General features: G+C 44.5%; 1 protein-coding gene across 4 annotated transcripts in view; it reads left to right on the forward strand.

Annotated features, from left to right (window-relative positions):
• Positions 1-14,993, forward strand: part of BLK (BLK proto-oncogene, Src family tyrosine kinase) — a 79,331-nt gene that overhangs the window by 48,416 nt on the left and 15,922 nt on the right. For 2 of the 4 annotated variants that reach the window (XM_040469902.1, XM_040469920.1), the window contains exons 2-4: positions 10,683-10,791; positions 12,277-12,328; positions 14,421-14,514. In XM_040469902.1, coding sequence (XP_040325836.1) covers positions 10,684-10,791; positions 12,277-12,328; positions 14,421-14,514 — 254 coding nt within the window. In that variant the 5' untranslated portion in view covers position 10,683. Of the gene's footprint in view, positions 1-4,649; positions 4,907-9,267; positions 9,768-10,682; positions 10,792-12,276; positions 12,329-14,420; positions 14,515-14,993 lie in introns of those variants that run through there. The other 2 variants (XM_040469911.1, XM_040469894.1) reach the window with 2 other exon arrangements.

The following is a 14,993-nucleotide window of genomic DNA, read 5'->3' on the forward strand; positions in this document are numbered from 1 at the left end:
TCCAGCCAGTGGAAAAACTCTGTTTCCTGAATTAGGTTCCTATCACCACGTCTCTGGGAAAGCACTGTTTCTCTATATCCAAAAACTATTCAACCCTGGTGGAATTACGCATGGCATTTTTTCTTTCTGATCTTTTACTTTCTCAACTAACAAACGTGGAAAGAATGATGGAATGAGAACATCAGTATTTAGTAATACTTAGTAACCCCTAATGGAAACATTAATTGAAGTGCTGATGAGAAGCTTGTCAATGGAGACGTCAGACCAGCATCACTTGAACCCAGATCTGTCTTAGCATCACTAAAGTGGTGCAGCCAGACAGTGTGAGCCTCCTGATAGTATGCGATATTGAGCATGTGCTCCCTCCATAAGACATCCCCATGAGACAAAAATGAATCTAGGTCTATGGAGCCCGTAGAGTTAATTCTATGCACTACGAATAGGGAGATAGAGAAACAAGTCAACACAAGGAAGCAAAATCTAGAATGTAGAACCTTCTATAGGACCACCAACGTGTTTTTTCCAAATTGATGGCACGAAACTAACCCAAGTAGAGGGTGCAGGCTACTCCAGTTGAGGGAGAGACATAACAATCATATGTGATGTAGGAAGCTTGTTTGAATCCCGAATTGGACAAACCAACAAGAAACCACTTGTGAGACAATTGGGGGAATCTGAATATAGACTGGATGTTAGATAATGCCATGGAATTATTACTAGCTTTGTTAAGTGTGATAACAACATTGTGGTTATGTAAGAAACCGTCTCCACATTTTAGAGACACGTGCAAAATATGTGGAGGTAACATGGCATGTTTCAAGCCATTCCTTTCATTTCGTTTCAAAAAGCTCCAATCCTTTTTTTAGAAAATTATTTGTCCTCAAATATTTCAAACAAGAAAATAATTTTTAAAGATAATTATTGAATATGGGTGATGAGTATGCAGGTGTTCGTTATACTCTTTATTTTTTATATTTTGAAATTTTTCATTGAAAATAGTTTTCACCCAAAAAACTGTATCTGAATTGTCCTTTAAGGTCTAGCTAGTGTTTCCCCCCAGGTGGAAGTGATTTCTTCTTGCTGAGTTCACAAAACCTCTCTTCTTTATATAATCCTGCCTACCTTGAATTGCTGTGAGTTGCGTATACGTCTCACCTCTTTATCCTACCACGAGGGCAGATTCCTTCCTTATTTCCTCTCGCTGTCTTTGCCTGACACAGTACATAGTTGGCAGCGACTGAATGAACACAGCGATATAGAGTTCTAAGAGCCAGCACTGCTACTGTTTTATGTTCGCATGTGGAGCGATCCATATTATTCAAGTTGAGCTATCCTGAACTTGAGACTCAAAAAATGGGTTTCAATTCAAGTTCTTTGGCTTCTTCTTTGATTAAGAGTCACAGGGCCATTACTATAGTTTTCTCATCTAGGAGGTGGGCAGGACTTGGAATGCCGAGACGTTGGCAAACATTCCGTGAGGACTCCACGAGAGAACTCACTGAAGGGAAGACACTATCTCAGCATGGCAGCCAGCACCCCGGGGTGAGACCTGGCTTTGCTAATAGGCTCAATGCTGTTCCACCTCAATGCCTCCCTTCCATGTCTGACAGGTCAAGTCAGAAAGATAAAGCTTTCGGCTAATAACAAGGCAAGGTGTTTCCAGATTGCAGACTTAGGAGTTAGTCAAAACTGGAGGTAAGGCCATCCGCACAAATTACTAGCTGTTTGACCTGGAGAGACACTTCATGTCCCAAGTTCATCTCATCTGTAGAAAGAAGGTAGTAACACCTATCTTACACAGTTACTGAAGAAATCATTACTGATAATTTGTAAATGTGGAATAATAGTAAAACCTTTATTAAATACTTACTGTGGTCCAGGCACCATTCCAAGATGTCCTAATAGCCTGTAACAACTAATTTAACCTTTACCACACTCTGTTGTAAACTGTTATCTCAAGACTAAGAGACAGAAGTTAGCAAGTTAAGCAACTCGCCCGAGGGTACCCAAGTAGATAATAGCAGAACCAGGATCCAGAGCTCAGCATCCTTATCTAGTGTGCCATGTGGTGTCTCTCCAACAAGACAGTGTATGTAGCATGTCTGGCTTTGGGTATGGCACATGGGGAACACTCAACACGTTACAGCACCTGCTATTGAAAAAAGTAAACTAGAGGGGCACCTGGATGGCTCACTCAGTTGAGCGTCCGACTCTTGGTTTCATGTAGGTCACGATATCATGGTTCTTGAGTTTGAGCCCCACCTCAGCCCAGAGCCTGCTTGGGATTCTCTCTCTCTGCCCCTCCGCCACTAGCCCTGTCTCTGTCTTTCTCAAAATGAATAAATAAACTTTGAAATAAAAGGTAAACCAGAGTTTACCTGAGTTTTCAGTCATAAAATTATATGCACTTCACAGCTAACTTCATGCATGAGACTTTTTTTCCAACCAAATCATCCCCCCTGCCTCTAAAATAACATGCCTGGAGGGGCGCCTGGGTGGCACAGTCGGTTAAGCGTCCGACTTCAGCCAGGTCACGATCTCGCGGTCCGTGAGTTCGAGCCCCGCGTCAGGCTCTGGGCTGATGGCTCAGAGCCTGGAGCCTGTTTCCGATTCTGTGTCTTCCTCTCTCTCTGTCCCTCCCCCGTTCATGCTCTGTCTCTCTCTGTCCCAAAAATAAATAAACATTGAAAAAAAATTTAATAAAAAAAAATAATAATAACATGCCTGGAACAGTCAATGCGGATAAAGGGACTCAGAGCCGTCAATACTCTTCTGGGCCACACAGCACCCACCATCCACATTGGCCTTTGTCCCCCTGCCCATCTCCACCACCAAATACCCTGACTTCCAACACCAGGGTCTCGGCACCCTCCTCCTAAAAAAAAGGTAGGAAATCCCAATGGATCCCAGGGCCACCTTTGGGCATCATGAAGCCCTGGGAAGGGAAAATGTCACCCAAGTTGCTCTGAGTGGCCTCTAGTTAACATTTATTTACCACTCTCTATGCTCTGTTCCTTTCTCTCCCTCATCTTGCTAGTTTGCATGACAACCGTGAGAATTATGTACAGGCTGTTGGTCTTGACCTTTATAAAACATACATCTTTGTGTGTCAATATCCCCAAATATTTTCCGTATGCTGCATTTGAACCTGAGCACGTCAGCTGGTGAATGAACATTCCCAGCCTCACGGGGGCCTGCAACTGCCTGCCAGCAGCTCGGTCTTGGCAGGACAACCCTTTTCGCCTGGGTAGTAGTGTTTGCACAACTGTTTTAATGTTTTGGTGCATTGTTCTCTAATTTTACACAAATTAGTCAAATAGTCATTGAACTGATGCCCACGATGATGGGTGAGTGCATCATTAAAAAAACATCTGCGAAAGACTGAAAACAGATTGTGAAGATTTGCCAAATGGGCGAGACGTAACTGAGAATTTCGTAACGTGGTTTAATTCTGTAGAAAACTGCTCCCTCCCCACAAAACAGCAAAGTCGATCGTTTTGCTGTTTTTGGCATTCACCTTTGAGTATGCTTTTGCGGGAAGGCTTTATGTACAAAAACGAGGAACAGTTTCATACCTCCCCATTTTTGTAGAGGAGACTGAGACTCAGAGACATTAAAGGGACCTGCCCAAGTTCACACGGCCAATGCCTAGCTTGCTTTCGAGTCCAGGTTCCTTGAACTGCTGTCTTCCCCCCACTGCACCAGGGAAGGGAGAAATGTGCTTGAGTGTGCCTGAACTCCAGAGCGGCCCACAGGCCTCCCAGCTCCAGCAGCAACCCCCGAGGTCTCTCCTCCCAGTCTCTCCTCCAGATGGAAGGCTTCTGAGGCAAGTGGCAGCCCCCACAGAGGAGAGGACTGGGTATCTGAACCTGAACCTGAACTGTGGGTCAAGGGGGATGGAACCCTAGGCAGGGATACCTGTGCACCTGCTTTGAGCAGCAAGTTCCAGGCAGCACTGGGGCAGACAACACCCTCCGGCTCCTGGTTCTGCCACCTTCAGTGTGACCTCAGCAAGCCACCTTGCCGCTTTTATCTTCAGCCATAAAATGAGGATAATCGTAATCAAACTATGGATGCCTTCCTGAATATCACACAAATTGTATATGCCAAGTGCTTTTCTACCTGTGAACTGCTGGGCAACTGTAAATAAAGGGTTTCTAGTTTCTCTATTTTTAGTTGCTGTTCCACCACATCCTCTGTCAGGCTGCGGCTGTGTGTTGGGCTTTGAGCATCTCCCCTGGGGCAAACACCGATCTCCCTGCTCTGGTCAAAGTCTGCACAGCGGGGATGAATCCACTCCAAATAAACAAATAGAAGCCCCCTTCCCTCATCTTCCTCTTCTCTTGCCACCCCCCACCCCACTACACACACACCCACAAGCACACACACATGGGTACGTGCACATGCTTGCTCTGTCATGCACACACACAGGTGCACAAGTGCGCGCTCTTCCCCCCACCCCTCTCCTTTTCCCTCCTTCTCCCCCTTCCCTCTCTCTTTCTCTTTCTCCCTCTCTCTCTCTCTCTCTCTCTCACACACACACACACACACACACACGAACTCACACCCTTCTCTCATCTGTCCTTCACCACTGGAAAGGAGACCAGTGCCTTCTCAGTGCAGCAAAGCCATCTGGAACCACTGAGGACCTGCACATGTCACACTTCAGTTTTGCAAGGACTTCTGCATTTGCTGGCTCCACCCAGCCTGAAACTGCTAAAATATCACAGCAGGGCGGCAGCCCAGCACCCAGACGCGGCTCTGGTGATCAAATGGCCTTCTGAGTAACTCTAATCTCCAGTCAGAACCACTGGGGTGGAGGGACCCATAGCGAACCTATGTATTTATAAAAACCATGGAAAAGCATCCGTATATATACTGCTAAGGAGTCAAAGGACAAAGAAGTGTGAGTAGTGGGTGATTTCATTTTAGGAATTTTACTGCGTGTCAAGTTATTTAGATGATCAGTTGTGTTGTTTATTTTTTTTTTCAACGTTTATTTATTTTTGGGACAGAGAGAGACAGAGCATGAACGGGGGAGGGGCAGAGAGAGAGGGAGACACAGAATCAGAAACAGGCTCCAGGCTCTGAGCCATCAGCCCAGAGCCTGACGCGGGGCTCGAACTCACAGACCGCGAGATCGTGACCTGGCTGAAGTCGGACGCTTAACCGACTGCGCCACCCAGGCGCCCCTAAATGGACATTAATGTTTGCTCAGGAAGTTTAAAATTGGTGGCAATATGGAGTCCAAGCTGGGAAAATTCTAGAAGCTGTTGCCTGCTGACACTTCATTAGGCCAGGAGGCTGGGACAGGTCGGAAAAGGCGTGAGTCTCAGGCAGCCCTGGGGGCTGCTCAGTGGCCGTTCTTGAGAACAGGTGCTGGCCCTGCCTCCAGGCCTCATGACTCTCTGTGGCTGGGCAAGTCGTCTACATTCTCTTGATTTTTCTGCTTGTAACGACAATATATGCTTACTATTAAAAAATTCATGGAACATATGAAATTATAAGAAAGAAGGTAAAAGTTGCATGAAGTCCTGTCACCTGATAAACAACATTAATATTTTTGGAAAGATCTTTTGGGGGCACTGCTTTGCATCGACACCTACAATACGCATGCACACACACACACACACACACACAGGCACACACGGTTTTTGTAATTCACTTTTGTTTTTTGTTTTTTGTTTTTTTACCTTTCCACCTCCCTTTTCTGTTTCTACCTCCCCCATCAATAACGAAAGTAAACAAATTTGTGTTTATCCCCCAAATGTTTCTCTACATAACATAAAAACATATGCATATGCCTACCTATAGAGGTTTCTTTTCTCATTTTTGGTATTTCCAAATATGGGATAACTTCATGCACTTTTTTGAACCTTGCTTTTGTCATGTAACAGCATGTTGTAGAAATTCCTCTTAAAAATTTTTTTAATGTTTATTTACTTTTGAGAGAGAGAGAGAGAGTATAAGCAGGGGAGGGGCAGAGAGAGAGAGAAATACACAGAATCCGAAGCAAGCTCCAGGCTCTGAGCTGTCAGCACAGAGCCCAACACGAGGCTCAAATCACGAACCACGAGATCATGACCTAAACTGAAGTCTGACGGTTAACCAACTGAGTCACCCAGGCGCCCCAGAAATTCCTTTTAGCTTTACCTGTAAAGATCTAGCATATTCTTTTTAAGAATTGCATAATATTTAGTCACTTTGAGAATGCAGATTTATTCAAATGGTGAGCAGTTACAAAATTTTGTTTTGTTTTGTTTTTTGCAGCTATAAATATTGCTGCAATAAGCATTTTTATATCTCATACATTCGTATATAATGATGTTTTGATACTCTGTGAGAATCCCGGAAGTGGGATTGTAAACTGAAAGGTATATGCATTTTTTAAGTTTTTTAAGTTTATTTATTTTGAGAGAGACTGAGAGAGTGAGAGAGCAAGCACAAGTGGGGGAGGGACAGAGAGAGAGGGGGAGAGAGAATCCTAAGCAGACTCCGCGCTGACAGCACAGAGCCCAACTCGGGGCTTGATCCCACAAATCATGAGACCATGACCTGAGCCAAAATCAAGAGTCAGATGCTCAACCGACTGAGCCACCCAGGCGCTCCTGTATTTTTAAGTTTTAATAGAATTTTTAAAATTTCTACACGGTTGATGACATTTCATATTTTATTTTTCTAATAACTATTTATTATACCCTTACCCCTTGACTGGCACTGTTTTAACAATTTGGATTCAACAATGAGTAAGACAAAGATCCCAGCCCTCATGGAAGGCTCATCCGAGAAATACAGTGGAGAAGAAGAAATGAAATAACCATAACTATAATAAATACTTTAATTACAGAAATGTATGAAAACACAATTCTCCTTTGATTTATCATCAACAACTGATATTATCACTCCATTTCTTTTTTTCCCCAAACTTATTGATAGAATGTGATATTTTATCATCTTAATTTGCATTTTCCAACTGGTAAGTAATTTTAACATTCTCACATGTTTATTTAGCTATATGGATTTGAGTTGGATAAACTGCCTATTTATATAAACTTTACTCATTTTTCTATCGAGTAGATTGTATGCTAGACCCATACTTCTTGTTAATTTTCATGAGCTCTGTGTATATTATAAATAGACGTTTACTGTGGTATGGTTTGCAAATCTTTTCCCCAATCTGTTGCTTATGCACTGATTTCATAACGTTGTTGTTTTTTGTTTTTTTACCATAAAATACCTTTTGTGTTTGTAAATTTGTCTTTATGTTATCAACATGTCTTTTTGTCCTCTCTTAGCTTCTGGCTATTCTGTCTTTGTTAATTGCTATCTCTGAACTCTGGATCATATGTATAGTCTCCTAAATTTTCTTTCAATTAAATTTAAAAAAAAATAATATTTTTTTTAGAACACATGGAGTTTATTTTTTAATATGGTGTGAGGTAGGGGTCTGATTATATTTTCTTCTAGGTAGACAACCATTTTCCTAATACCATTTATTAAAAATAAACTATCAGTTCTCCATTGAAGTAAAATGCTACCTTTTTCATATATGCAGTTCCAAATGTACTAGAATCTGTTTACATACTTATTATTCTGCTCCACTGATTATATCTCTATTCTTATTCCAACTGTATGCTATTTTGATTACAGTGTTCTTTTTCATAGTTTTAAAGCTAGATTAAAATTGTATTTGGCCATAGAAAACTTCAGATGATTTTATCCAATTAAAAATTGTAATTATTATTGAAAGTACATTTAATTTATCTTAGGAATGAGGAAGAGGACATAATCAAGAAAGAGAAGAGATTAAAATAATTACAAGACAATACTACCTAAAACTTTATGGCAACAAATTAGAAAATGTAGAGGAAATCAAAGGTCTCCTAATAAATCATATAATCATCAAAATGGTGCAAAGAGGAGGAAAAATGGGAACCAACAAATTCCTGTAGAAGAATTGGAAATGCACTAGAAGATCTACTTTTTGGTTTTCTTTAACTTTTTAAATTTATTTTACATTTTTTTCTTTTTGAAGATTTTACTTATTTATTTTTTAATTTTTTTTTTAATTTTTTTTTCAACGTTTATTTATTTTTGGGACAGAGAGAGACAGAGCATGAACGGGGGAGGGGCAGAGAGAGAGGGAGACACAGAATCGGAAACAGGCTCCAGGCTCTGAGCCATCAGCCCAGAGCCTGACGTGGGGCTCGAACTCACAGACCGCGAGATCGTGACCTGGCTGAAGTCGGACGCTTAACCGACTGCGCCACCCAGGCGCCCCTATTTTTTAATTTAAATTCAAGTTAGTTAACATACCGTGTAGTATTGGTTTCAGGAGAACTGAGTCATTCATCTCTTTCATGCAACACCCAGTGGTCATCCCAACAAGTGCCCTCCTCAATGCCCATCACCCTGCCTCCATCAACCCTCAGTTTGTCTTCTATATTTAAGAGTCTTTTATGGTTTGCCTCTCTTTAGGTTTTTATCTTTATTTTTCCTGCCCTTTCCCTATGTTCATCTGTTTTGTTTCTTAAATTAAAGATCTACTTTTTAAAAGGACTTCAGAGCAGGGTACCTGGGTGGTTCAGTTGGTTAAGCATCTGACTTCATGTCGTGATCTCACAGCTCGTGAGTTTGAACCCCACGTTGGGCTCTGTGCTGATGGCTCAGAGCATGGAGCCTGCTTTGGATTCTGTATCTCCCTCTCTCTCTGTCCCTCCCCTGCTCATTCTCTGTTTCTCTCTGTCTCAAAACTGAATAAACATTAAAAAAAAAAAAAAAAAAAAAGGACCCCAGAACAGATGACTTACTGGCTGAGTTCTATCCAGCCTTTAAAGAACAGAGAGTCTCAGTGTTATTCAATGATTCAAAGCCATAGGAAGAAAGATGGAGAACCCCCTAATATTACAAAGTCAGCATCATCTTAATGTTAACTCCTCATAGACAGACCCCACTTGGGAATAATTGATTTTCATTTGAAATAAAACATTAGCAAATAGGATCTATCCACATATCTAAAAGACTAATGAACTGTAAACAAATAGCTTTTATTTCAGAACACAAGGATTTCAGTAGCAGAAAATTTATCAACATAATTTATTACATCAACAAATTAAAGAAAACGATCATATTAAAAGACACTAAATAGGGTACCTGATAAGATTCAGTATCAATTCTTAACAGAAATCCATAATCCCTTTTCCAAAATTCTGATAACAAGAAATCTCTGAAAAGTAAAATGTTGGCCTGTAACTTTGGCATTTCATTTACTGCTAAGGTTTATGCGAACTGACATAAAGAAACTACTTGAATACAGAGAAGTGCTGTTCTTTACAAATGTGAAGTATTACATGTTTTGTACGCAAAGCACGCTCAAAAAACAAATTATGGATTATTTGTTATTGGGGATCTCTCTCCTATATTTAGAATTACTCCAGTCTTCCTTTTTTTCAAGATGAGTTTGAGGAGAATTAATATGAGACATGTGCTTTCAACTTTCTAGAAGAAAACATCACTGCGTTTCAGTAAATCTAAGACACCGCTGTTTGGAAGACTAACATTTATTCTATGTATCACTAAAAGAGAGGGAAAAAGGATGCTGCTATTTACTTTATGAATCATCGTCGGGTGTAAAACACAATGCAGTTTCAAGAGATGTTGAGTGAAAAAAGGTGCATCCCGGAATCGATGAAATATGAACACATGCGAAAACAGTCAGGAACTCTCCATCAACCACATGGCCCTTCCGACAAGAACAGGGACTCAAGGTCCTTTCCTCTATAAATGTCTGTGTCTTGGGGATGGGCCAGGTGTGAGGTGGACTGTAGTGGTCTGGGGTCAGCCAGGGGTCCACAGTTGGCTCTTGGTTGGTTACTGGTTTGACCAAGAACCAGCTATTTAACACCTCAAAGCTCAGTTCTGGGACAGGGATGATGCCTACTTACACTTACTTTAGAGTTAAAAGGATGACATGAGATAGGCTTTGTGAAGTTCAAGAGTAAGTCCTTCCTAATAGCTGCCCCTGGAATGAGGGCGGTGCTGATGTGGTGGTGTCGGCTGTGGTCTCTGGCATCTTTCCCACTTCTATAACTCTATGATCCTTTACCCAAGAAAAATCTTGGCCGATCTCTCTCACTTATGGAAGACTCTCTGATATTACTGAGAAGACGCTGTTGGCCTCAGACGCCTATACCATCAGTGTGCCCTGAATTTATAGCATCTCATCTGAAAATCTGAGTGGGAAAGAACCTCAGACATGTCCTAACATGGACCAAGAGAGGAACTTGACCTTCCCAAGTAATACAGCCAGTGGCAAAATGAAGGCTAAACCCGGACCATCAGGCACGTTGGTCAGACTCTTTCTAGATGGTTCCTATCCCCAAGGCACTAGGGCTCACCCCAGCAGTTTCTGGCAGTTCGCTCAGACCTGGATGATCTCTGTCCTAAACCCAGTCATTTGTCCTCTCTGGTCTACTTCTTCCTGCTCTGGGAAAAAAAGATGGATGCAAACTTAGCCTGCCCAACCGCTTACTGGCTTCATGTTCTGATTTTGGCCTCCACTGCCCCTCCCACTTCCGCCCCGCCTTTCTAATTGGCCACCTGGAAGGAGTTGGGGGAGCTCTTCTGTACTGAGGCTCTGAAGACCTACTCACATCACCAATCTGCTGTGTGCTCTCCGACAGGATGGGAGTGGTGAGCAGCAAAAAGCAGGTGAAGGAGAAAGGTAAGGGCCTCTGGAGCCCTGTGAAGGTCAGCACCCAGAGCAAAGATCCCCCACCACTGCCTCCCCTGGTGAGTGATGGCTGTTCCCAGCTGGGGAGGGAGGGGGAGGAAGAAGAGCAGGGAGCAAGGGCGGCTCCCTGGGGGCTGCTGCTTGTTTCCAGCCAGCGCAGAGCCACCTCTAGAGAATTCAGGGCTCTGACAAATCAGCCCCCTGTCACTGCCACCAAAACGTGGCACCCACCTCATGTTGGTGTGGCAAGATAGTGGAACATTCCAGATTGCCAGTGTTTACATGGATTTGCTGTGTACTTTGAAGCAGGTTACTTAACTCCCCCATGCCTCAGTTTCTGCATCTGTAAAATGGGTATAATGAAAGTGCCTTTCTGACAGGGATGCAACAGTACATGTATTATACAACTGTGCAATCCCATTATATATTACCTTTACACAGGATCGGGTTAGTTTCCAATAATTCTTACCCAGTTTTCATTTCGCAAGGGGAGCCTTGAAGAGAAAAAGAAATCAAAAAGGTCAGCTTGAGAGGAGGGTGTGGTGGGAAAGGGTCTGGGGCGTTTAGCAACATCTGCTGCCCCATTCCCACCCAGAAGCTCCTGGAAGTCATTGTCCCCTTCCTGGAGCTGGTGATGCAGTTCTGTCTTGTTTACAAAGCGTTTAGCACCCTTGCACGGAGGCTACTACGTTCCAAAAGTGCGTTTTTAGATGATTGTTTGTGACACCCCCTTCCCCCACCTAGCCCCCTACTCCTTTTTGGTTTGGGCAGCGGTGAGTCATGCCTGGAACCTGCTTTCTTGCTCTCTGCCTCGAGGAGCACATTCAGATGGTCATCACTTTACTCCAACAGTGACCTGATGAAGGGTGGGGATTGCTAATCTCATTTCTTAGACCACTAGGCATTTTATCTGTGTCCCAACGTAATCCAGGGCTTGGCACAGAACAATGAAATGTTTGTTGAATGAATGAATGATGGCGGGGTAAACTCAGATTACATAGAGTAATATTAGCATATTACTTATGCTAATAAGTAATAGAACCTGGAATGTTTTTTACTTTAAAAAGTCACATAATATATACTAATTATGGAGAAAAATTGTAAATAACTCATCATCCCACTCGCCAAGGATACCCAGAGTTCGCACTCCAGAGCTCCTGCCGCCAGACCCTTTTTCTCGGTGTTATTTATGTTATGTGTTTGTGTTTTCTTTCTTGTTTAAATGTTTATTTATTTATTTTGAGAGTGAGAGAGGGAGAACGAGCAGGGGAAGGGCAGAGAGAGACAGAGTGAATCCTAACATGAATAAGCTGGCGCCCCCACACCCTCCTCCTCTAACCCTGTGTACGGTCCAGGGACTGTGTGAGATGGCAGTGGTACTTGAGACTGGTGGCACCGTGTGCACAATTTACCTGTGCAACCTCCTGCTGACAGCAGCACCCCTAAGACCACCCAGCTGCCGGGCCCAGCAACCTTCCTGCCACACCAGGCCTGCCCAGGCCTCGGGGCTGAACTAATGCAGCGTTCCTGTGTCTCTACTTCAGGTCCTGTTTAACCACCTGGCTCCTTCACCTCCGGACATGCACCCAGACCAAGGTAAGAAGGGGCTGCTTTGGAAGCTGAGGCTCCACAAGCCATCTTCCCCTCCCGACCATGAGCAGTCAACACAGGGGCCCAGTAGGGGGCCACTTCCTGGAAAGGACTGGGTGGGCCTTCTAGGGTCAGAAAGGAGGCTGGGGCTGGGGGTGCTGAGCCGGGCACAGCTCTGCCCCAGTCTTCACCTGCCCGTAGGGGCCTCTCCAGGAACCAAGCACCAGTTCCTGTATCTGAGCCTGGGTGGGTTTTCTTTAAAAAAGGACTTTACAGACTATAAATGGGACAAAAAGAAAAAGCATTACAGTAAATACAAATGGCATACAAACAAACCTAAGTTTTCAAAGATTCTAACTCCTAACTCAAAGGGCGAGGGCCCATAATAGGTCTGCGTCTTCCCTCCTGCCCTCAGTCTATTCTGTGAATGGAAGCACCATCTTTTTTTTTTCCTCCGAGAGATAGAGATAGAGATAGATGGATAGATAGATAGATGATAGATAGATAGATAGATAGATAGATGATTGATAGATAGATAGATAGATGATAGATGATAGAGGCAGAGAAAGAGGGAGACACAGAATCTGAAGCAGACTCCAGGCTATGAGCTGTCGGCACAGAGCCCGACGCAGGGCTCGAACTCACAGACCTCAAGATCATGACCTGAGCCAAAGTCGGACGCTCAGCCAACTGAGCCACCCAGGCGTCCCATCACCATCTTTTTTCCCACTTCTTCCCCACTATTCAAGGCCACTGCTGACCTTCTGACCACTCACACCATCCTCCCTCACCCCCAGTCTCTACTTCCACTCTGATGGATAGGACAGTTGGGGGTCCTATAATGAGTGACCTTGGCCTTCCTGGGTCAGGGCTCTGGACCTTGGGAGCACTCACAGGATGTAGCTTCATTCAGAATCAGCTTACAGGCACTTACAGCCCACTTCCACATGGCACCAAGAGCTCTGTCAGGGCCTCAGTCACTCATTCCCTCACACAGCACACACAGAGCAAATAGTAAGTACCCAGAGACTGGCCGGGTTCGAGTCCTGGAGAAACTGTAGAACTGAGTAAGACGTGCCTCCTTCCCTGAAAGAGCTCAGAGTCTGTCAAACTCATGAGCAAAATGCTAAACAGAGATTAGTTCTCCTACTTGGTGTTCCTCATCCTATCCTACTGGGGATCATGATTAATTACCATGATTCACCATTAATTACCAGGGTTTACCCTTCACTTCCTGCCGGGAACTTCATATCTCCAGTAAGGAATCTCAGGGGGCGAAAAATAAATGAACTGCCTTTGGTGCAATAACTTGAATCTCAGGACTGGAGGGGGCCACTGTCATCTATTCCAACTGCCTCTTCCCACCATGGGGAGGTGATGAGCCCAATGTCACACCACACATTGGTGACAAAGCTGGGTGATCTACTCCCAGGTAAACGAGGTAGTCTCCAGCTGACCTTTTCCAGGCGGGTCTTGGCTCCCTGGAGCTTTGCAGAAAAGCCCTCCTCACTAGCAGTGGTCATTTGAATGTCCATTCCAGGAACCACTGGCAAGTCAGAGAGACTGCCTGCCAAGAGCACTGGGACAGGGCATTGGGCATGGTTACAGGTCAAGGTTACAGTGGCCATGTTCCAAGACCACTACCCTCTTTGGAAAAGAGGTGGGAAGGGGCAGGTGGGGAAGAGGAAGAGTAGGGAAGCTCATGTTCTCTGAGGCAATAAGGAATCAGCCAACACTCGTTTCCAGACTTGGGACTGCAGCCATCAGACCCATGTGGCCAATCTCCCTAGATCTTTGGGTTGTCCTTTCCCTTAGACCGTACCCTGTCCAGGCCTTAAGGCTCCTATGTGGAGAGCAGAAGAGAAGCCAGGATGGGCTCTGAGGGGCAGCCCTTTCCTTGTTCCCAGCAGCAAGGTCAGGAGGTCAATCTGCCGGACAGGAATTGCCTGTGCTGCACCGGTGAGCAAGAAAGCTCACCACAGCCTCCCCTATGTCCCTGCCTCATCCTGACCCCTTAGCAGCCAGAGATGGCCCATTGCACCGACTTACCTGGTGGGCCCGGGGGGGGGGGTGCCCATCTCTTCCTTGTTCACTCTAGAGGAGCATTTCGTGGTGGCCCAGTATGACTACACCTCAGTGAATGACAGGGACCTGCAAATGCTGAAGGGGGAGAAGCTACAGATATTAAAGGAGTAAGTTTCTGGAAGGCTGTCCTGTGGTCAGAGGCCTCGGTGGCTCCCTGTCATGGCAGGACTCCCACCCCACCGTCCACCTCCCCACCCACACCCACACCCTCCATGGCTGCGTCCAGAGGATCTTCTCCATTGCCCTGCCCCAGCCCAGTCACCCACTTTTTTTTTTTTTAACTTGACCCAATCGTCTTCCTTCTAGCTACCATTCCAAAGTCTGCCTCATGTGGTGGTTTCCATTCTCTATCCCCTGCTCCACTGCCAAAAGCCTACTCTTCCTTCAAAACCCACTGCTAACATCACCTCCTCCATGCAGCCCTCTGACAGTGCTTGCCTAGCTGCTCCACCACAGCTTTGTGTGTCTCCCTTGCTGGACAAGATCTCACACAGGATTCCACTCATGAAATCAGCTTTATTTCCAGGCTTCCTTCTCAGAAACTCCTCCAAAGCCGGTTCTCTCTCGAACATCTGGCTTGTCCTGT

This window comes from Herpailurus yagouaroundi, unplaced genomic scaffold, assembly GCF_014898765.1.
Source record: "Herpailurus yagouaroundi ecotype Mexico unplaced genomic scaffold, PumYag 28, whole genome shotgun sequence".
NCBI classification, from domain to species: domain Eukaryota; kingdom Metazoa; phylum Chordata; class Mammalia; order Carnivora; family Felidae; genus Herpailurus; species Herpailurus yagouaroundi.